Source organism: Hyperoodon ampullatus (genome assembly GCF_949752795.1).
Source record: "Hyperoodon ampullatus genome assembly, chromosome: 5".
NCBI lineage: Eukaryota > Metazoa > Chordata > Mammalia > Artiodactyla > Ziphiidae > Hyperoodon > Hyperoodon ampullatus.
The window spans coordinates 30,924,326-30,948,647 of record NC_136918.1 but is presented as its reverse complement, the minus strand read 5'-3'; the positions used below and the strand labels follow the sequence as shown (position 1 = coordinate 30,948,647).

Below are 24,322 nucleotides of genomic sequence, written 5' to 3'. Positions count from 1 at the left end.
TGTATTAGCTATTTAGACTTGTTTATATGTGCCACTGTTTTGGCAGCATGACCTGAATGAAAACTGAACCCCATGTTATCAAAAAACTATACACTTGGCTTTATTAGGCAGTTCTTAACACTGAATGACATCTCTGAATCCCCTCTTCACCTGCAACATTTCTATTATTTCCTGTGTTGCTTTTGTGCCATGCTCAGCAATCCTGCAAACTTTACTTCTATTTACTGAGTATGATTTAGACTTGTAATACAACAGTAAAGCCGCTTTCGAGGTTGTCAGGGAAATGTAAATGCTAAAAACTTTATTAAATGCCATCCCTAAGAACCAACTTCTGTTCCTGAGCATTGAGGGAAGATGGGATTTAGTCCCCTCGGAAGAGAATAGGGTGGAACAGGTCTACCTCCAGCTGTCCCTTTAAAGTCAGTGCTCTGATAGACCATCAGCAGAATGGTGCAAATGATAAATTTATTTTTCACGAGAGCCTTTGCTTGCCTGCATTTCAAGTGCACATGTTTTTTTGGTTTCTTTTGTTTTGCTTTTTTAAAGAATTCACCCTTCCTATGTCAAAGTGATTTGAATTGTCTAAACAAGTACTGATGGGAATGCAAGGCAAAAAGACTGTGGAAAGAAGCCTGCTTAGCTTAATTGCACTTGGGCAACTGACAGTAGACGGCCCCCACCCACCAAACCCAAAACCCACACACCCCTGACACAAACAAGAAAACACCTACAAACAATACAGCCAAACACTTTAGATTATAAACTTGCTAAAGTCAGAGACTATGCCTTATTTTTATTCACTCATTTCTAACACTTTTTAAATGGCTACTACTTACAGTCGGCCTTCTGTATCTATGGATCAAAACTACTTGGAAAACAAAATTCCAGAAAGTTCCAAAAATCAAAACTTGAATTTGTCCCAGGCCAGCAACTATTGATATAGCATTTACTGCTATTTACATACTATTTACATTATATTAGATATTGTAAGTCATGTAGAGATGACTTAAAGTATACAGGAAGATGGGAGGATGTGCGTACGGTATACAAATGGCAAATACTACACCATTTTATACAAGGGTCTTGTTGAGCATCCACAGATTTTGGTTGTCTGGCGGAGATGGGGGAGGGTGTTCTGGAATCAATCCTCCATGGATGCTGAGGGATGACTATACTGGGTATAAATACAGAACTCAAACAAGGTCTGTATCTCCAGAGAGTTACTGAACATGACACAAATAGAGCGTTACAAAGGAGAAGTTCAGAGTGCTACAGCCATCTATTAGGCTGACATACTACTACCTGGGGGACCAGGAAAGGTGTTCCAGAAAAAGAGATACTTAAGTCTTGTATTAGTTTTCTATTGCTGCATAACGAATTACCATAAGTACAGCAGCTTAAAGCAACACTCATTTATTAGTTCACCGGTCTGTAGGGCAGAAGTCCAAGTATGGTATTGGCTGGGTTCTCTGCTCAGGGTAGCTCATAAAGTGGAAACCAAGGTGTCAACGGGCTGTGTTCTCAGAAGGAGGCCTGACTAAGGGAAAAGTTCACTTCTATGTTCATTCAGGCAAAATTTGGTTCCTTGTAGTTGAGAGACTGAGGTTCCAATTTTCCTTCCTGACTGTCAGCCAGAAGGATCCCTCTGCTCCCACAGTCCCACAGTCTTTGGCATGTGGCCCCCTCCATCTTCAAAGTCAGCAGCAGAGAATCTGCCTCATATCACATTCCTTACTCCCTTTGTTTCTGACTCTAGATCCAGATTTAAAGAGTTCATGTCATTAGGTCTGGCCCATGCAGCTAATCTCACTTTCCTAAAGCCAACTGTGCCAGATGTCATAAAGTCATCACAGAAGTGCCATCCTATCATATTTACAGTACAGGAGATGTACACCAGGGAATGAGAACTTTGTAGGCCATCGTAGAGTTCTGCCTGTCATAAGCTGCAATCTGCAGAATGAACAGAAATTGAAGATGAGGTAAAGGGAGGTGGAGACAATGTGGGCACAACTGATATCCTGAGTCGGGAAAGAGCATGAACAACAGGGGAAAAAAGTATATATGACTGGTCTCCCCAATACCCAGCATGGTAAATGGCACATATTCGTCAAGGGAATGAACCAACATACCAAATTAAATCAAATTAGGCTATCAAGTATTTACTAAGGGCTTATATACTTATGGCTACAAGAGAAAAGCTAAGAACTTTGCTGTAATAGTAACCCACTGGGCAGAAATGAGGGGTGACAAGCCAGGGGAGACAACATGGGCAGAAAACTGAACTGGACTTTAACAAAACCAGGCTCTTAAGCTATTTCTGCTAAATGGAAGTGACCAAATAAACTCCACGGGTCTTATTTTTGCCTCATCTATAACAGATGATGTAACTACTAGATCTCCAAAATCCCTTTCCAGTGCTATCTGTCTTACACAGTGGAAGGCATGATTCTTGCCCTGGGGCAAATTCTATTTAGGAAGTTTTGAATCTAGTATTAATTCATGTTGTAATCTAGATATTGCCCTATCAGTAGTAATATTAAAAAGACAAGTCCACAGAGCATCCTATTCTAAATACTGGATTTATTCTCTTCTACAAATTTAGCAGTAATCAGATACTCCTAGGCTAACTAAGGCTTACTTGCTTTTCATAAAAAAAATAAAACGCCAAAATTACATATCAATATCAGGTCTTACAAGAGTAAGAGGGAGCAGAGGTGATGCCATCTATGATTGGGCAATTTTGTTTTTGGTTTTTTTTTTTTTTTTTTTTTTGGCCACACCTTGCAGCATGTTGGATCTTAGTTCCCTGACCAGGGATCGAACCCATGCCCCCTGCAGTGGAAGTGCAGATTCTTAACCACTAGACCGCCAGGGAAGACCCTGATTGGGGAATTTTAATTATCAAATGCAACACCAGTGTTTTGAAAACTAATGTACAGAATTTCTTTTTAAAAAATACTGCTGGGGGCTTCCCTGGTGGCGCAGTGGTTGAGAGTCTGCCAGCCGATGCAGGGGATACGGGTTCGTGCCCCAGTCTGGGAAGATCCCACATGCCGCGGAGCAGCTCGGCCCGTGAGCCATGGCCGCTGAGCCTGCGCGTCCGGAGCCTGTGCTCCGCAACGGGAGAGGCCACAACAGTGAGAGGCCCGTGTACCGCAAAAAAAAAAAAAAAAAAAAAAAAAATACTGCTGGACGACAATAAAAAATTGCCATTTCACAAAATATGTAAGGTGTAAGTGTGAAAACATTCAGTGGAATGTCAGTCAGCTGTTTCAATCAATAAAATGCTTCTCAATGGCTTTTCCAGAGCTATGTATATTTTTAATAGGCATATTTCCCTGAGTTGAAGAGACAGAGTTGACAGTCTGGGGAGAAAACCAGGATTAGAATTCTCAGGACAGAGTAACAGAGAGGAGAGGATGGTACACGAGAGAATCTCTGAGACCTGCAGGATATCCCTTCGTGTACTACACTGAGTACTGAGCAGCACGTGACGTGTGTAAGAATACCACTGAAGACTCATGAAAAGAAGCATCCAAAATAATTAAAGCAGTGTTTCTCAACCTTTTGTTCCCTTATCACCCTGACCCAAGAGCCTTTTTAGATTTTTTTCTCCCTAAGTGCCCCCATGAAATTTTAATACCACTGTATACCTAATTTATACACTTCGGCCCTTTAGAGGGCCACAAATCATTGTACTATGTAAGATTTTTCACACACACGCACACACACATGCATTCCAACAAAAAACACAATTTTTGCCAAGCTGGAGGTGATATCATCATCAATGAGAATGCCCGCATTAGACGGAACAGTGCCTGGTTCGCACACAGGAAACAGTGTCCTGTTCCTACCAGCCAAATCAGAAAAACTCATCACTCCCAGATCCTTGGATAAAGTACTCAGGAAAAATTATCTCAGGAGTGGAGAATAATCAGCCTATTTTGAAATTAAGTAACATTTATAGTAGGAACAAAATTTATAAAATATGGATAAATCTGCAAAAGATGGAAATGTAGAATTACAAAATTTGCTGAGGGAAATTAAAAATGACCTAAATAAATGGAGAAATATAACTTCTTCATAGGTAAGGAGAACCAATATTGCTAAAATGTTGATTTTTGCCAATTTCATCTATAGATCAACACAATTCCAATTTCCTTTTTCCCCAAAAGACTGACAAACTGATTCTAAAAAATTCACATCGAAATGCAAAGGACCTAGAATAGTCAAAACAATTTTGAAAAAGAAAAAAGTTGGTTTCAAGACTTATTATAAAACTATAGTATCATAATGGTGTGGTATTGGCGTTGAGCTACACAAATACATCAATGGAACATAACAGAGTCCATAAATAGATCTACACATATATCGACAATTGACTTCTGATAAAAATGCAAAGGCAATTCAGTGAAGAAAGTATAATCTTTTCAACAAAAAATTGTTTTTTGACCACGCCTTGCGGCTTGTGGGATTCTCAGTTCCTCGATGAGGGACTGAACCCAGGCCATGGCAGTGAAAGCCCAGAATCCTAACCACTAGGCCACCAGGGAACTCCCCTTTGCAACAAATATTTTAACAACTGGATATATCCATATGTAAAAAAGTGAATTTTGACATACACCTTGTACCACATGCAATTATTAACTTGAAATAGGCTGTAGATCTAAATGTAAAATGTAAAACTATAAACTTCTAGAAGATATGAGAAAATCTATGTGACACCAAGAGAGACTTTTTTAGATACATCACCAAAACAAAAATCCATAAAAGAATAAATTGATAAATTGGACATCATCAAATTTTTAAACTTCTGCTCTCCAAAAACACTCATAAGAGAGTGAAAATAAAGCCACAGATTGAGGACTTGTGTCCAGAACATATAAAACTCAAAAGTAAGAAAACTATCCAATAAGGAAAAAAACAAGCAAAAACATTTGAAAAGACATTTCACCAAGGATACAAAGATTGACAACAAGCAATGAAAAGATGCTCAACATCATCAGTTATCTCAGAAATGCAAATTAAAGCCACAGTGAGATACTCATCTATTAGAATGTTTAAGATTAGAAAAGACTAATCATACCAAATATTGGCAAGATGTGGAAAAAACTGTAGTTCTCATATCCCATTGGTGGGAATGTATAATGGTATAACCAGTTCAGAAACAGCTGGCAGTTTCTTAAAAAGTTAAACATACACCTACCATATGGTTTGACCATTCCACCACCATATATTTACCCAAGAGAAAGGAAAACATATGTTCATACAAAGACTTGTAGACATGCCTTCACAGTAGCTTTATTTGTAATAGATGAAAAAGAAAAACAACTCAAACTCTATCAACAGGTGAGTGGATAAACAAATTGTGTATATTGATACAACTGAATACTATTCAGCAACAGAAAGTAATGAACTGTTAACACATGCCTCAACACGGATGAATCTCAAAATAATTATGCTGAGTGAAAAGAGCTAGATAAAAGGAGGACATATCGTATAAAGCTCTGGAAAATTCAAATTAATCTATAGTGATGCAAAGCAGATCAGAGGTCGGGGCAAATGGAATCCTTTGGGAGATGGGAATGTTAACTATCTTGATTGTGGTGATGGTTTCACAGGCATATACCCACCCATGTCAAAACTTATGAAATTATACACTTTAAATATATGCAATTTATTGCATGTCAATTATACCTCAATTAAACTTAAATAAAAATAGGCTGAGGTGCTAGATGAGACTTAGCAGACCAATCAAAACTTATGAAATTATACACTTTAAATATATGCAATTTATTGCATGTCAATTATACCTCAATTAAACTTAAATAAAAATAGGCTGAGGTGCTAGATGAGACTTAGCAGACCAATCAGTAATTTCAGCTCAGGCTGAAATTTAGGACACAATCTATGACATTTTTACTATGCTATATAACTATCATTATTTACTGACCACCAATTTATACAAACATGTCCACTAAAACTGCTTCAAATAAAGAACTTAGAGGACATTTAGTCTATTTGGGAAGTTGATAATATATTTAAATAATTCATAATAAATCCCAACATTCTAAGTTTTGCTTACATGCTCTCGCCTTCTGAGTCGGCCTACACTCTGTTTATGGAGTGTGTAGCCCTCTAAATAAACCTTTTACTCTAAAAAAAAAATAAAGTTTTGCTTGCCCACCAGAAGGTCTGTTTACTTGGTGAATTTATCTCATTTATTACCAATTAGCAATAAAGACTAAAAATAACCCAAATGCCCTCCAAGACAGGGACTGGTTAAATAAATTGTTATAAACACCTAAGTGTAGAGCTATGTGATTATAAAGAATAAGGAAGCTCTCTCTAGACTGGTATGGACTGATTCCCCAAATATACGGGATGAAAAAAAGGAAAATGAAGAAACATATATGCTAAATAAAAAACAATGAATGGAATACAAAGATAACTCACCACCAGTTTCTAGCTGAAAAAACAGCTGGTTTCATTAGACAAAACCGCCTTTGTTTCAGGACCAGTATAACAGCCATTTAGTCACAATGACATGGAACATATGCTCGTTTATGGATCTTGGAGGAAACAAGAACATTGGTAAAGAAAATTTAAAAATCTGAGGCTGAAATCTAGAAGCACTGGCAAGAACAGAGGAGAGGTGCAGTTTCTAGGGATGGAGAAACTACAGGGCAACCCTCTCCAGGGTGGAAGCCGAGCTGGTTCTTCTCTCTTCACTACCTCCCCGTTTCACTCCATGCTTCGTGGAAGCCAGCTGGGAACTGGGTGGGTACACGTGAGATGGGGCTGGAGGTTTGCAGGCCACAATACTAATTACTGTAACTACAGAAGACCATGTACACACATACAGTTTTGGGACAGAGAGTTCATATAACCTCAGGTAACTGAGTGAGAAGGTTTTTAAGAACTTCTCCAGAAACATCAACAGCTTGGTGTACTGACAGCCAGCAGAAGCGACTTATGGTCACAAGAAAGATTTATTAAAGATTAGAGCACTTCTTGCTAATTTCCAGAAAAGACTAGAGACACTGTGAAGAATGAGGGTGGGTGGAATTCAGGCAACCTGTGTAAACTTATGGTTTACTACTTTGTGGAAACTGCCAACTACCTTATTACAATAATAATGAAAACAAATGATCTGCTTGTGTGATGTACATACACACATATACATACATGTACAGGTATGTATTTGCCAAACACTTTATCTGACAAAGTAAAAGCAACATCATTTCAATGATCCCAGAAAGTATTTTTGAAAGCTTAGAAGATGTTAATAATTTTGAAGACTACTTTGGCAAAATCAATCCCCAAATATTCTGAATAAAAAAGTACATCTAAATTCAGAAACCAATATGTAAAATATACAAGGTAGCATTTTCAAAATTATCAAGTTTATATGATACAGGCAAGATCTACTGACTAGCTCTTAAATCAATTCTTTTGAGTTTAAAAAGGGTCACAGTCACAGAAGTCATAATCTAAGACTTTCTGTTTTAAACACTAAAAATGGTGTTGGCTAGATTATAATTACCCCCAGTCTGACACTACTTCGAATGACATTTTTAACCAGCCAAAAAACATGGCACTAAGGGAGGCTTTATTCACTCATTTGCAATGCTAAAATTTAATAGCACTTGACTATGAAAATCAGGATCACATTTGTATTACAGTTTAAAAGGTAGGAGTCCACACAGAATGTGGACATAACTTATAGGGAGAAAAATCCATTTTTTAACAATTATTGCTTTATGGCACTATTTGGCAAAGGAAAAATATTTCTCTCCAAGTTACTTTTTTATTTCCAGGCCTCTGTCAAATCTACATAGGTTCAAATGTCTGTTCTGCTATATACTTTCTAAGTTTTAGTTCTGTCACCTATTGATGGGATGGAAATGTTAACCTACCAACTTTACAAGATTGCTGTGTGAGTTAAAGCAGGTACCAGAAAAATGTTTAGGCACATCACTGTCTCTGAAATAAAGTCTATAATTAACACCAATTTCTATCACTGTGGATTAAGAAAAACAATTTCTGCTTGTAGAAAATTTTCTTATAAAGTCATACCTTTCCTCTGAAATGTGTTATTAATATTTCAAAGTAAATTATTTGGGCTCCACAACATGGCATGGCATTAAGTTCTGGTAAATCCTAGGGAAAGGCATTTTTTATTATTATTATTATTATTATTATTATTATTATTATTTTGGCCACATAAACCTGAAAATACAAATGAAACCTTCTGGGCAAAAGCAGGAGGTCATTCAAGGTCGCTTGGAATTTTTAGAGCATCCCAAATTTGGGGTGTGAAAAAAACATGAAGCCCATTAATGTAATCCCACACATTTTACAAAAGAAAAGTGAGTCCTAATAAGTGAAATGGATTTGTTCATGTAGCATAAGGGTAAGAAGATAGAAGCACTTAGGTCTTACAACTTATGTTCCAACTGTTCTTTATATTATGTACACCAATCTGTCTTTAAATTTTTTTTGACCGTTTCACCTGTTTGTTTTACAGTGCTTCTTCCATATCCAAGTGACTTATTCTTCTAAAAGTTTGCTATTTCAACTATTTTTATGCAATAAAAAATCTTCTTCTACTAGGTTACCTATCCAAACAACTATTTCCCTTTTATTCCTTCATGAAAAGGCTGATTTTTTCCAGATACGGAGTGCGATATAATCACTGATGATAAGCCTCTCACCCTAGGGGATGAACCAGGTGATGAACAATGACTGATCTGAGCAAAAAGTTAATCCCCTTCTACCTCTGCTGGTGGACTGGTTTACAGTGGGCTTGTAACCGAGGAAACTCAGCGGGAGTTTTGTGGGGATTCTGGAAAAGATCTTTTTGCTTTTGATTAAAAAAGAAAAAAAGGAAATGTACAGGGAGAATTTCCTTTCCACTTTCTCTGGCTGTTTGTCTTGAGTGCAGGATACAACAATCATTTCTCTACCAGGAGGAGAAAGCCAAGAGTCTCACAGAGAAGCTCACTCAGAGATATGACATTACTGTCTTAACCAACCCCCCACCAATCACCTTGCTCTGGATTAAATTACTATATAAGCAATAAACCTATATTTACTCAGTCAACTACTTGTGGCCCAAAGCCTCCAAATATAAAACTCCAGTATTTTCTAGTGAAATCATCTCAGCTAGCTTCTACAATAAAAGACTTCCTTCTCAGACCAAATAATATGAATGTGTAAAATTTTATATTAGTTTTTAAAAAATCAATTAGGTGTGTTACTAAGAAAGATGCTATTTAGTGGTCTACAGTATTCAGAACTTCAGGATATGACTCAAGAAGCTAACCTAAAATAATTAACAATGTTTACTTAACAGTATAGGACCAAATGTGAGCTCTTTTACCCACTCTAAAATTTTATAAAAATAACTGCAAAAAATGTAAATTTCAAAAAGTCAGCTGTTATTCTCAAATACTCATTTAAATAAATCTATTTTAGAAAAACACCACTGTTGCACTGACATAAAACTTAAAAATATTTTATTACCTGTCAAGAGTGAGTGGGTTTTATATTACAAAACAGTGTAAGTTTTATTACACACACCAGCACATACACAAACATACATACCTGCCTCTTAAAACTCTATGCGATTCCTTATCATAGAGGACAAAAATAGAATAAAAAAACAAAAACAAACTACCATCCTAAATCAGAACAACTGCCAAAGACTTAACACATCTGATAATTATGACTATACTCTCAACTGTGAAGAGTCACACGAGAAAAGCAACTGTAAAAAAATTTGTCAAAAACCCATGAATCACTGAAGACACAGTCACTCTTAAGAAGGGTCTACTGAGTTGAAGCACTAACCAGACTTTTAGTTCTAAGCTTGGTCCCCAAGTTTCAGAGCAAGAGAACAAGCTAGGAGATATTAAGAAACGATGTTTTAAAAGTAAGCAAGGAAAGGAATCTATAAGGAGAAAGGCAGAAGCTAAAAGTCATAAAAGTTAGGGGGTCACACACTAGTTACGGATAACACAATACCTCCCAAGGACATCACAGCAGAATAAACTGATGCTCAAAAATGATTTTTTGAGCATAAAATTTTAAAAACTTAAGATAATTTGATTATTATGGCAGAAAAGCAGTTGGCTATAATGAGACTTTGTAATGATGGAGAAATTAACCATGGTAAGTAGGATTATAGTCCAAACTTTCTCACCAAGATGAGATTTGTTAGTTCTATTTAAAACAAACGAACAAAAAATACTAGAGTTAAACAGAACAGAAAGCCTTTTTCTTCTTTTCCTTAGTCTATACCCCTATAGTTATTTTGTCTTAGGGAAAGTAGACTCTCTAGAACACCCCAATTACGTAAAGTGACCAGCGCTCCGTTTAAAATAAATCCTGAACTAGGTGCATGTTTCCAATAAATGTAAACTTAAATGCAACGCACTTAGGAATGTTTAAGGAAAAAAATGTAATGATGAACCATTTTAGTTAAAGATTCAAATCTATTCAGTTAATTCAACCTTTAAAAATAAAATAAATACCTCTTATATCTACTTAACATCAAGTGATCACAACAGTACTGTCCAAAAGAATAAGGGAAAAAATGAGAGTTGGAGCTGAGCTGGCAGAGCACAGCTTTCTTAGAACCGGCCACTCAATTCCAGGTCATCTGTTTTGCTGTTGCTATAGGGACGTTAGGAATCATGACCTCTCCCCACTCTCCATCATTCAGAGAACTGAATTATGTACGAAAAAGATACTGAAAACATTCACTTCCAGTAAAAATATATACATTAATAAATTTGATCTTATTATAGTTAATTATATATTTTCAGCCTCAATTTAGTAAATTAAAAAACGTTTGGCCACTAGAGAAACATATATGGAAGGAAATTATCCATATGCCCACTCTTTCTAAAACTGTCCGTCATGTCACTCCTGAATGTTAAATCCACTGTATCTTTAAAAGTCTGAGGAATTTTCAAACAGTATGTCTTTATTTACTGCGAGACCCCAAACAGATGAGTCTCTGTGTATAATGTTATTCACAGAAAGCAAATTTGATCTCACAATCAAGTTAGATATATTATAAATTTTATAGACATGTCTCTTCTTTCAAGTTCACAAAAAAAGAACCCTCATCTGAAATGCACACAAGTATTTAACAGTGAAGTGTCATGATGTCTATAACTTACTTTCAAATAGGATTCAGCAAAAGAAAGAAAAAAATATGTGTACTATAAATATAATCTGTGTAAATATGGGAGAGAAAGCAAATGTGGTAAATGTTATCAATGCCAGATATAAGTGGAGGTTATATGGGTATTCAAAGTCTTTTTTCAACTATTCTGTGAAAATTTTCAAAGTACGAAGTTGGGGGAACAAAAAACCCTCATTGGCTCCTAGTTCTCCTGTGTTTTAGTCATTACCCTGAATATATGTCCAGTCCCTTCCTGTTTGCTTCAAGACCCTTCTACCCTTGTTTAAAACAGCTGTTACAGAATTGTGTTATGCCTTTTAACAAAAATCATAACTCTAGGAAAGTAGGTTTCAAGGCTGGTATCAGTGAAACTGTTTTACCTGAAAGTTAACATCTTCTTTCTTAAATATTAGTGCTCGAACTTCATCAGGATCTCCATTAAATATAGCTTGCACCAGTGATGGCTAAAATACAAGAGAGTAATAAAAACATTAATCACACCACATGGATGATTCTAAAGCTATTTCCACATAACTTTTAAATCTAAAAACTTTCTTCCCTATCACAATAATCACTTGGCTTTTGACATGAACCAAGTTTCATGAAGTCAAATCATTTGAAAGTACAGGATTCCTCCTTGGGGAAAAAAAAGGCCTAATTAAAAAAAAATCAATACCGTATGACCAAAATTAGGTAGCATAATAAGCATAATCAGATTTTATTTTATATGAGTGGAGGCCTTTTGAACATACATACGGTAAAAAGAAAGTCTCTTCCAAATACAAGTGTGACATCTCAACATCTACTTGTGGGATATAACTTGTCAAACAAGTAGTTCCTAGCCCATGTGGAGGCCCACGAAGGCCTCCTTGAAAAGTTCTGTTTGGGGCACCAAAACAACTTGCATGGGTTAGTATTACATGTATAAAGATAAAAACCCAAAGAAAGAAAATCTGGCAGTTGATGAAAATCACTACTATTCAAAGACCAAAAATTACTGTAAACCTGAATAACATGAAGAGGCAGACACACGAACATCTAAATATATAACAAGTTCTTAATCAACGACACAGCCTCCCTGATAAGGTATCATATACTAGTCAAACAAGAAGTCAATTAATTGACAACAGCATTAAAAATAAGATTAAAGATGAAGTCTGACTCTTTTTCATATAACAGCCTTGCATGTAAATACATACAATTCATTACAGAAAAGGCTGTGTCTCGGTGTTGCTGGCAGTAGTCAACCTTTCCTAAAACATACAGTTCCTCATTCTTGTTACATCGGTTTTTAAAACCACTAAGTGAAAACAGAAATGTGGTTGCTATAACTACTATCCTCAAATTATTTTTAAAAGTCTTTAAGAGATTAAGAGATAAAGTCTGAACTGTTATCTAAACATCTGAAAAAGTGAAAATCAGAAATGTGTGCATTCATATACAAGTAATATTGCATCATATTCACACACCTATACTGCTTTAATTTGGGTTTTTAATGAAACTAGTACAAATTACATTTATTCTTAAAAAATAAAATTTACCCTACTAGTTCAGTAGAATACAGTAAACATAAACTCTCATATCTTACCAATACACTTCCCGAAGGTGGAGAATGTAGGGACTTATTTTCCTGTGGCAAGTTAGAAATGAATGCAGGAGACTCATCTTCTACCTCCTCCAAAACAACAATACACACTCGACTCATTCGCTCTTTTAAAAAACTGAATTCTAAGCTATGTGATAAAAGTCACAGTTGGAAGAGCACAAGTAGTTTTTCCTCCTCTTCTGTACAACACTTAGAATCATTCTCTGAACAGTGCAGCTGGTTTTTTAAAGTTAATAAATACTATCGGAAAAAGTGAAGTTTAAAATTATAACTACATACTTGTAACTTACTAAGAAAACAATTCTGTTATTTTCTGTTGGGTTACTGTAAAACTCAAAAGAAATTTGACATCAACATGTCAATAACTAAAACTGAGTCCAGGACAAGCTCATTTAAAAATATTTTTCCCCTACCAAAACAGTCATATCCCTCTGTTTCACAGAAATTTACTTGCATAAAAAGATCACTGTCTGGGTGACATCAACACACGCTGCAGAATAAGATGAGAAACAACTGCTGTGACAGAGAAGATCGCAGCTGTACCCGCTCTTGCCTGCAAGGTCATATAGTTACCAGTAGCTGGCTTGCTTATAATTGAAAATAAAAAATAAAATCTCATTGTTCTGTTTCCACTTCTAATTTGTCTTCATTTCTTCAGCTTCACTGGTTTAATGCTGATACTATCCAGAAAAAAAATACGTCTAGAGCTCAATACAAATTCTCAAAATGTTGCTCAGAGGTTGACAATTCTTTCTGTGTTTGAGAAAGAAAAAAAAACAAACAACACTCTGCATTAATAGCAAAGATGCAGTACATTTACATGCGATGAGTCAGACCACGAGAGACAATAGGACTCTTGGTACTAGAATATGGCTTGATTAATCCAGATTTTCCATATAAGAAACACAGTTAGCTTTATTCCCATCGACAGCATAGGCAAGGCAGAGCGTTCATTCTTCCTCCATCAGGCAGTGGTCTGTAGCTGCTCCAGCAAAAGGACACAGGCACCAGGCAGAAATGGTGTTAGCGGAGAATCCGAATGGAACAGGCAGGCTGCGAAGGAATTCGAAGGCATCTGAGCTCAAATTACTGCTTCAGGCTTTTTCATTTTTAAAAAAGAGAAGGGAAAAAACCCCCAGTAGTTTATCATTCCAGTGTTTTCTTTGATCTCCACATGAATACAGCTTCCATTAAAGAGTCTTCATTCAGAGGAAGAAACAGCAGACTGTGCATCTTCTTTGAGCCAACTACTTTATTCAATCATCTGCCTCTGTGCCAGTATAGTTTCCTTCCACTGTGAAAACCGCTACAGTTACCCTTTTCAGTCGATTTCAGATGCTTTCCTTTTCCTCAGATGATCTTGCAAAATGTCACTGACACCTCCAAATGAGTAGGTCCTTAAAAAATAGAGAACCTCAGGATCCGCGCCACAGTAGCATTTCAACTGAGCAACAGTCTGAAGAGCAAAGACTGCAGAACCGCAGAATGAAATGCCTAGTAATGCTCACATGTTACACTTACCAAAGAGCTGAGCTACTGCTCAGGATGCAACTTCCTCTAGCAGGAGAAAAAAAATAGCGCGTTTGGACAGCCTTCACAATGAGAAGGGTTCATGCCAGTTCTGTGACTAATCCAGATCAAACTAAAAAACTCTGTAACTGAAAAATGAGTGCGCTTTTAACATTTTCCACGAAAAGCCACAAGGAAATCTGGTGTACTGCCTCTGCTGACTAACACTGGTTTTAGCAAGTAAACAATTCCAAACAGCTTAACTGCTTTCATATGTTACAAAATAGCAAATGTTTAACCCTATAGAGACAGCTGCAGTGATAATGTCTGCAGTGAATCCATAAAAGAGAACTAGAGATAAAGAAGCATTTTATGAGAATATAAATACCATGAACCTAAAGTTTTCTTTTTCTTATTTTACCAAGACCATTTTTAATCTACTAGACGTTATTTTCAAGAATGCACAAAGTTTAAACAAAATAAATTTAAGATTTACTAACAATTTCTAAGTTGTTGAATTTAATCAACCAAGTCATATTTTGAAAGGGAAAAAATAAAATTTTCATATTTTAGAAATTATAATTGTAAAATTCTATAGATCACTTGAATTTCACAAAAGAAATAATTCTATCTTCCCATCTGGATGTGGAATAAAGCCTTAAATCTGTTAAATAGCTATGTAAAACTACTGTTTCAGGTCCTTGGTAGTGAAAAGGCACAGGGTAACCAAAGCAAAGAATCTTCTCCCTTCCTATAAAATTAATTATCCCAAGCTACAAATAACTGTCAAAACAACCAATTTGGGCTTCCCTGGTGGCGCAGCGGTTGAGAGTCCGCCTGCCGATGCAGGGGACACGGGTTCGTGCCCCGGTCCGGGAGGGCCCGTGCCGCGGAGCGGCTGGGCCCGTGAGCCATGGCCGCTGAGCCTGCGCGTCCGGAGCCTGTGCTCCACAACGGGAGAGGCCACAACAGTGAGAGGCCCACATACCGCAAAACAAACAAACAAACAATTTATTGTTGGCTTTCTCTGTTTCCTCCCTGCTTCTCTGCTTACTCAAGGATGGGGATATTTCCCCACAGGAAAACTACAAAGAAAATACCATGACCTCCTCAACCTTTGTTCCTTCTTCTATCAACCAGCATTCTTATTAATAAACATAATATTCTTGAACATTTGTGATGTGCTAGGTGCTATACATTCTCATTTAATACTCACAGTGACCTTGCTACACTGCCATAGTATAGAAGAAGAAAACAGACTTAGAAATTAAATATTATATCCAAAGTTAGGCAAATTAATAAAGTTGTACCTAATTACAAACACATGCTCTTTCTAATCTACTCTGCTTCCACTGATTGTACGCACACTCTCCTGAGAGCTTTGCAACCTGTAATTGCAAAATAGACTATAAAAGTGATTTTAAAAGACAAACAATGTATAATGATTGCAAAAAAGTTTAGGTAACAAAGGAACATACTATTTACTGCGATAATATTCCCAAACAAGTTATTTTTAAATAGGTACTTCAGGGCTAGTGTTACCTCACACGTTTAAGCCAGTTGACTTAACAAAAAAAAAAAAAAAAAGACCAGCATGATATAGATAAATAAGAGTGCCAGAATTTAACAACAAAAGCCATTAAGTATCAGTTTATGAAAAAACCTGTAAGCCTAACATAACTGTACCAAGATACTATGCTAAAAATTCGGTTATTTTAAAATATATAAATGGTTTTAAGCCAAGTTAAAGACATGCAAATATTTTGACATACAAAAATGACGTTAACTGTCACCACAGGGCTAAATAAAAACTATCACCTTGATGTCCGAAGTATCTGAAAACAAAACCACTATAGTAACAATATCCTATATCCTACTGTCTCTGTCAGGGTTCTGCCCCGCCCTCCCCCCAAACAAAACCTCTTTTTATATGGACAATTTTAACTTGTTCTAAAGTGTCCAGTGTATAAGTTCACCTACTTAGACTTAGGCAGGTACATCCTGTTTTCCTGTTCTAGGTCAACTTCCATACTTAGGTTTTTCCCAACCAGAAAGCAAGCTCTTTGAAGGCAGGGGCTGTGTTATACACATATTTTTTCCTTCCAATTTTTTCCATCTGTAAATAATTTCATTGAAATAAATTATATTATGTCACAAGAACTTTGGAATAGAGTAGCAAAATTACAAAAGACAATGGGGGGAGGATTCATATGCTTTAACCTGTAAACATGGGAGGCTTTAAAGTGCAACAGAATGAGTTTCGTGCCTCTAGTGGGAGAGCAACTTAAATGTATTCAACATAAGTTGACAGCATATAAAACAATGATGCTGAATGACAGCTAACACTACGGGCTCAGGAGTCAGCCTACCTGGAGTTCAAATTCTGATTCCATTATTTATTAGCTGTGTCCTTGGGCAAACTACTTAAATTCCCTGAGTCTAAATTTCTTAGACTTCCAAGAATAATAATCTCCAGAGATTTTTACCTAGGAGACATACTGTAACAGCACAGTGTTGGAGAAGATAGACTTTGTGGCCAAACTAATCTAATCGGGTTTCCCTAACTGTGTGACCTTGAGCAAGTTATTTAACCTTCCCGTGAATCATTTCAACATCTATTAAAGAACTGAACAGAATCAACTTTATAGTGTTATTAATAGTGAAGTTTAATAATATTATTACAAATTATTATTATTACAAATATTTAGGAGAGTTGAAAGATATCCTTTGTGAAGACACAGAGTATAAAAAAGGGCTACTGACAACCTCCCCCTAACTGGTGAGGTGATTCAGACTGGTGTCTGGAGATCCCATTTAGTTACTAAGTCCCCCCACCCTTTTCAGGCCTCTAGAGAGACTTTAAAAGCTTGTCTTTACACTCCAGTGTTTATTAAGTGTTACTGGGGGAGGGTGCAGTAAACGTAGGCAAGAAGTAAGACTATAGAGTTTTGCATTCCTCCACATTCATTGTATTTTACAGTCTAGGGAAAGAGAAGGGTAAAAAGGACTGGCCCATAATATATTAAATTATTAAAAATACTGAAATATTATATATAAGTTAACAGTACCATATAACACTGTTTTATATCTCCTCCTGAATAAGACAGGCCCCCTAGTTTCAAGGAACTCACATCTTAAAGGAAAAGGACACAGGTAAATAAGTATTTAAGAGGCTTCCCTGGTGCGCAGTGGTTGAGAGTCCGCCTGCCGATGCAGGGGACGCGGGTTCGTGCCCCAGTCTGGGAAGATCCCACATGCCGCGGAGCGGCTGGGCCCGTGAGCCATGGCCGCTGAGCCTGCACATCGGGAGCCTGTGCTCCGCAACGGGAGAGGCCACCACAGTGAGCGGCCCGCGTACCGCAAAAAAAAAAAAAAAAAAAAGTATTTTAAGAAATTAGGAACGGAGAAAGTGGAGAAAGTACTCGCGATGAAAAATTATTGACAATAATTTTGCAAATTTAAATTCACACAACTTTTTTGTTGTTGTTGCTTCTTTTTTTCAGCTGAACAATGGCAAGGGGATGTGGTTTTTTCTTGAGGCATTTACTTTTTAGGCCAAATTAGATTAATTTTTTAATAGGCCAACAATTTCAACCCTGACAACTTGATAATCCTTCCATTCTTTATGCTAAAATGTACCCTATCAAAAGCTTACTCCTACTCTTCACACAAAGTCTCTTAATGGAAAAGCTGGTTTAAAACCTTCATTTTACTGATAAAAAACATCCTGAAAGATTACTTTTAGGTTCCCAATTTTGTTACAACAGAATTTCTTTTTTTTGACACACATGATTTTTCCTTTCTGCATAGAGTCAACCCAAAGCTCGTCTTATCTCTTACAAATCTGTGAACTCCAGATTGATTACTATAGAATAAAATACCTTATTTAGGGTATGCTAAGTGGTTACTCTGTGCCAAACTAGTCTCTGAGTATTAAAAAATAAAAAGCTTGTGGGAAAAGTGAGTTCAAATCATGTTTCAGAAACGTATCTCATAGTTCAAGGATCCTGAACAATCCTGAGTTACATGCCTCATCAGTCCATATACTTTAGAAAAAGTCTTATGAACAGATTTTAAAGCAAAAGGGGGTGCAAGGAAAGGGGGGGATCAAGGAACAGCTGCTCTCTAGGCTACTGGTCAGATTTCCTTGTGGTTAGTACAGCCACTGCAAAAATGTCACTATATGTTTTTAAAATGATGAATTCAAAATCCTTATAAGAGATCAGATTTAATTCTCTATGTGTAATGTATTTATCAACTAGATCATTTTTTTAATGTTTACCGATCATACTTCCAAAATGACCATCAATGTTACCTTAAGATCTCAATTGGTTTCACCCTACCAGCACAATGATAAATTGTTAACCCTTTCATTATTATAACATTACTATATACTACATAGTGTTAACACATTAACATATTATTAATGTGATGTGTTCTTTGCAAAGACCTATATTCTGCATCCATTCTTGCCATTTTCCATTCAACTAGAACATTCAAGTTTTTACGTAAGTACAGAGTCCCACAGGACAAAGACAATATTTCCCAGCCTCCCTTGCAGCGAGGAGCCACAGGACAAAGTTCTAACCAGCATTTTAAGCAGAGGTGTTATGTGGCTTCCAGAAAACTTCCTAAAAGGACAAATGACATATCCATTCTGCTTCCTGGAACATGGATGACTGGCCACCATCTTAAACCAAATAAGGACCAGAGTCTAGGCTAGAGGGGATCTGGCTCCCTGAGGACTTTGTGGAACAGAACTGCCATAAAAGTCCTGAAAAAAAAAAAAAAAAAAAGAAGTTTAAGGAAATAAAGAGATAAGCATATAAAGGAAAAAAAAAAAAAAAAAAGTCCTGGACTGCCTACTTCCTGACTTTTATGTTAGAGAGAAATAAGTTCTGCCTCATTTAAGTTACTGTGATTTTCAGTCTCTTTTCACATGGAGCTGAACCTAACTCTAAGTGAGAATGTTGCTCTTCCTTTAATCATCAATCAGTGGGCATATACCCTTCCAGCCCTGTTCTCCTACTATTCATACTCTAGTACAATATAGCCACTTACATTTTCAATAAATGAAATGAATTATAAATGCTAGCCACAATAAATTTAATAGAAACAATAACTGACCAGAAAACAGCTTGAAGAACAATCCACTATTACCCTGGGTAAGCAAAGGAAAATCAACAGAGGGAAAAGGAAACAAATATTTATCACACATATTCTCGCTGAATCCTCAATCACTACTGGTGGGTACTACTCTACAATTTATACACGGGAAACGGAGGCTCGGTAACACCCAGTCAGTCAATGACTCACCCATTCATCTGTATTTAGTCATCATCTACTATGTGCCAGGCTTTCTGCTAGGTTGAGGAAACAAAATTATGAACAAACAGTCAATCCTTGTTCTAATGAAGCTTACACACTAATGAAGCTTACACACAAATAAATATTACATAACTGCAAACTGTGAGAAACTGTAGAAGGAAAAGAAATTTGGGAGGGTAAAGAACTAAAGGAAGGTCCACGTGGCTGGAGCAAGCAATCATGAGGGACAATGGCAGATGCAGCTAGAGGAACAGCAAACTCAGATGACACAGGGCTTTGTCAACCAAGTTATAAAGTTTGTATTTTTGATTAAGTGATGGAAAAGTCATTAAAACTTTTAAAACAAGGTAGTCATCATGAATTGCTTTAAAAAGATTATGTGGCTTCAGTGTAGAGAATGGAATGAAGTAGAAGAATGGAAGCCAAAGGACTAGTTAGGGGACCACTGCAGTAAACCAAAAGAATGAGTAATCTGAGCTAGGATGCTGGGCATGTAAATGGAGAGACAGATCTATTTTAGAAATAGGATTTATAGGACATGCTAACAAACTGGATGCAGGAGTGAGGGAGAAGGTGGTAATCACAACAACTACCAGGTTTCTGAGTTAGGAAACTAGTGCTTACTAGAGTTCAAGCAATTTGGGCCTCCTTCAGTTTCCAAATTTATAAAATGGGGAATATGATTTGTTGTATCTTATCTAAGGTCCCTTCAAGCTCAAAGTTGGTTTCAAACCTTAATCCAAAGTCTGTATCTTAGCATATACCCTCATGATTTGAAAATGAAGTGTTAACAATCCCAAAGCTGCCTAATTCTAGGTGAGTATAAAAAAGTTCCTAAAGAACAGTAAGATTTGGTTCAATCCTTCTCCAGTACATTGAAATAATCTAAAACCTTTTGCAAGAATACCTTATTCTTAAAGCGTGCACCAAAATCACAATAGCAACTGATTCAACAAATACTTAATATTACTATTTCCACTCCACTATGCACACCACACCAAGAGATCACAAAATGTCATATACCACCTTCACCTTCAAAGACCTTATGCAACCTAGTGATTTTTTGGATATGACACCAAAAACACAGGCAACAAAAGCAAAGAAAAACAAGTGGGACTACATCAAACTAAGAAGCTTCTGTACAGCAAAGCAAACCATCAGCAAACTGAAAAGACAACCTACAGAATGGGAGAAAATATCTGCAATCCATATAGCTGATAAGGGGTTAATATCCAAGATATATAAGGACTCATACAACTCAACAGCAAAAACAAACATAAACAAACAAAAACACCCACAAAAAAACCCAAAAACCAAATAACCTGATTTTTTAAATGGGCAAAAACCTAAGTAGGTATTTTTCTAAAGAAGACATATGAATGACCAATAGGTACATGACAACAACAAAAGGTACTCAACATCACTGATCTTTATGGTAATGCAAAGGAAAATCAAAATGAGATTTCACTTCATACCTTTTAGGACAGCTAGCATCAAAAAGATGGGACAAGTGTTGGTGAGTACATGGAGAAAAGGAAACCCTTGTACGCTGTTGGTGGAAATGGAGATTGGTACAGCTACTATGAAAACCAGTATGGAGGTTCCTCAAAAAATTAAATATAAAACTACCACAAGATCCCGCAATCTCACTTCTAGGTATGTATCCAAAGGAAATTAAGCCAGTATCTCAAAGAGATGTCTTATTCCTGTGTTCATTGCATCATTATTCACAAAGCCAAGATATGGAAACAACTTAAGTGTCTATTGACAGATGAATGGATAAAGAAAATGTGGTGTGTATATATATATATGTATGTATGTATATATATATATATATGTGTGTGTGTGTATATATATGTACACATACACACACATACATACAATGGAATATTATTCAGTTACAAAAATGAAGGAAACTGTGCCATTTCCAACAACATGGATGAATCTGAAGGATATTACTGTAAGTGAAATAAGGCAGACACAGAAAAATATTTTATGATTCCATTTATATGTGAAATCTTCAAAAGTTGAATTCATAGAAGCAGAGGGTAGAATGGAGGTTGCCAGGGGCTTGAGGGTGGGGGAAAAGGGGAGATGTTAGTCAAAGGGTACAAACTTTCAGTTTTAAGATGAGTAAATTCTGGGGATCTAACATATAGCATGGAGACTATAGTTAACAACACTGTGTATATATTTTGAATTTGCCAGAGTAGATCTTGTGTTCCTATCACAAAAGAAAAACATGATGACTATGTGAAGTGATGGATTTGCTAATTAACGTGTTTAGTTTGATTGTAGTAACCATTTCATAAGATATATGTATATCAAATTATCATGCTGTACACCTTAAATATACACAATCTTTACTTGTCAATTATACCTAAATAAAGTTGGGGGGGAAAAAGGCCTTCTGTGGCTTAAATGAGGTACTACATCATACAGAAAAAAAACTAACAAGTACAAGGTAAGAATACAAAAGACAATAAAAGGCAATATATATAGAAGACTTAAATAAGAAATATAGACTATACCTGCCACTAATCAGTCACTGGTAAGAGTGCAGCATATGAATTTATTAATTGTAATTGGTATGTAAAGATACTGTCTAATTGTCCACTCCATAAAAAAAATGATGTCCTTTATAAAGCTATCTATAAACTTCATTGTTGCTAATTTTTCCACCTTTAATTTACTGGAAGGGTGCTTTCTCAAAGAAACCAATGGCTTACTAGCTAGAACATTTAACATCAAAATTTATTCTCGATCACATTTGTGAGAAAAATGTTGAAACGCTAAAACTATTTAACAGTAAAACTATTTATAATGCAAGAATAAGTTTAGCTACCCAAAGTGTAAATAAGTGCCATCTAATAGAAAAAGAAATATAAAGTGAGCCACATAGGTAACTTAAATTTTCTAGTAAACACATTTTAAAATGGTGAAACTGGTAAAATTAATTATAATAATACTTTGTGTTATCAAATATATCCAAAATATTGTATCAGCTTGTAATCAACGTAGTTATCTGATATTTTACTTTTAAAATTAAGTCTTCAAATTTTGTTGTATATTTTATAGTTACAGCATATCTCAATGCAAACATTAAATTTTCATTGGAAATAACTGATTTCTATTAAGGTTTCATAAAATTTACAATACATGAGCTCAAGTTGTTCCAAACGTACTTAAAAAGTTTTCCAATAGCTAAGACAATTAGACAAAATTAAGAATTAAGTTCCTCAGTTACAGTAGCCAGCCACATTCAGGTAGTGACTATTATGTTGTACAACACTGGCTTAAATTTGTAAGGACTGACTTAAATATGCTATCTACATTACTGTCTAAAGGAAAAGAACATAGTTTAGATTTTTATGGTGGTTCAGTCACTAATATGAATATACGTTGTTAGACTGTTCTACAGTAAAATAACCACATTAGGAGATAATGGCCTTAATTGATGTTTCCTAAATATTTCTGTCTTAACTTGAATGGCTCACTAGTTCTTTCTTTTTTCTTTGTCTCTTCTCTCAAAACATATAAACACCTCCCTAATTTTATCACAGTATTAACCCTGGCTTGAAGGCAGTAACATATTTTCTTGTGAACAAAGTACATGAACTTTATAGGTGCCATTTTCTTCATTATGCAGAGGCCTTTTCACATACATTAGGGTTCCACCCAGAGTTCATAAGTTTAAGTTTAACAAAAATTGGCTGTCAGCATATTACTTTCTTTCTTTAGGTACCTTTATTTTACTATCAAAGGAAATGGAACTGATCAAATATTTTTTACAGTTGTTTTCAGTTCTAACATTTTATGAGTTTGTGTCCCTTTTCTGATAACAGTTGGCTGATCCATGAAAGGGAAGTACCAAAAGTGGTGGTAGCAACCACTGATTATATTTTTTTCAATAAGTTTGAGAGGAAAAAAAAATAAATTAGGCAATATTTAACCCAAAAAGGGTTAAGGGAAAAAGGTAAAGATCAAGATAAACATGGTGAAGGTTAAAGAACTTGATTTTCAAAAAGGAAAGACATAGGGAAAGTGATCAGCAAGCTGGTGAACAAGAAGCCATGGACAAGCTAATTCACCAAAAATACATGGACTTGTTCCCTTTGTGAAATCCAGAAACCAGCGGAGGGGCTTCCACACCCCAGAACTGTGCAAAAGCAACCACACTGAAGCCTGTAGTAAAATCTGAGACACCCTTTCGCTATAATTCCTACCCCTGGTGCAGTGCCATACAATCGGCAATAAACCCCCAGCAACAAACTTCTCCCTGGGGAGGGGAGTAAAGGACTAAACTGTACGTTTAACATCCAACCTTGGAGCTGCTGCGGGAGGAAATGGCATCTTGTCTTGGCTGTCTCAGAGTGCTGATGGGTTCTGACATACTCTAGATACCTGGTGGCAGCTAAGAACAAAGAAGGCAGTTTGGAAGCATTCACCAGAGCCCCTCCCCCCAGCTCAGTGCAGTGTAAGCAGATGCAAAAAACCCAGGTCCCAGTTTTCCCCTGGGGAGGGTAAGAGCTGGACCATGTGGCTAATGTTCCAACTTTTCTGGGGGCTGACCAAGGACATGGCTTCTGTCTCTTAGAGCACTGATGGGACCTGACATACTCCAGCTGCTTGGGGGCCACTGAGAACAAAGACAGTAGTTTGGATTAGCATGCAAGGACTCA

The 24,322-nt window shown here is 36.3% G+C and overlaps 1 protein-coding gene across 4 annotated transcripts in view; it reads right to left on the bottom strand.

Moving 5' to 3' along the window:
* Positions 1-24,322, bottom strand: part of ANKRD28 (ankyrin repeat domain 28) — a gene marked incomplete at both ends in the record, with an annotated part of 160,977 nt that overhangs the window by 89,729 nt on the left and 46,926 nt on the right. For 2 of the 4 annotated variants that reach the window (XM_079705036.1, XM_079705038.1), the window contains 2 exons: positions 11,578-11,661; positions 12,786-12,902. In XM_079705036.1, the coding sequence (XP_079561162.1) occupies positions 11,578-11,661; positions 12,786-12,902 (201 nt within the window). Of the gene's footprint in view, positions 1-11,577; positions 11,662-12,776; positions 12,903-24,322 lie in introns of those variants that run through there. The other 2 variants (XM_079705037.1, XM_079705039.1) reach the window with 2 other exon arrangements.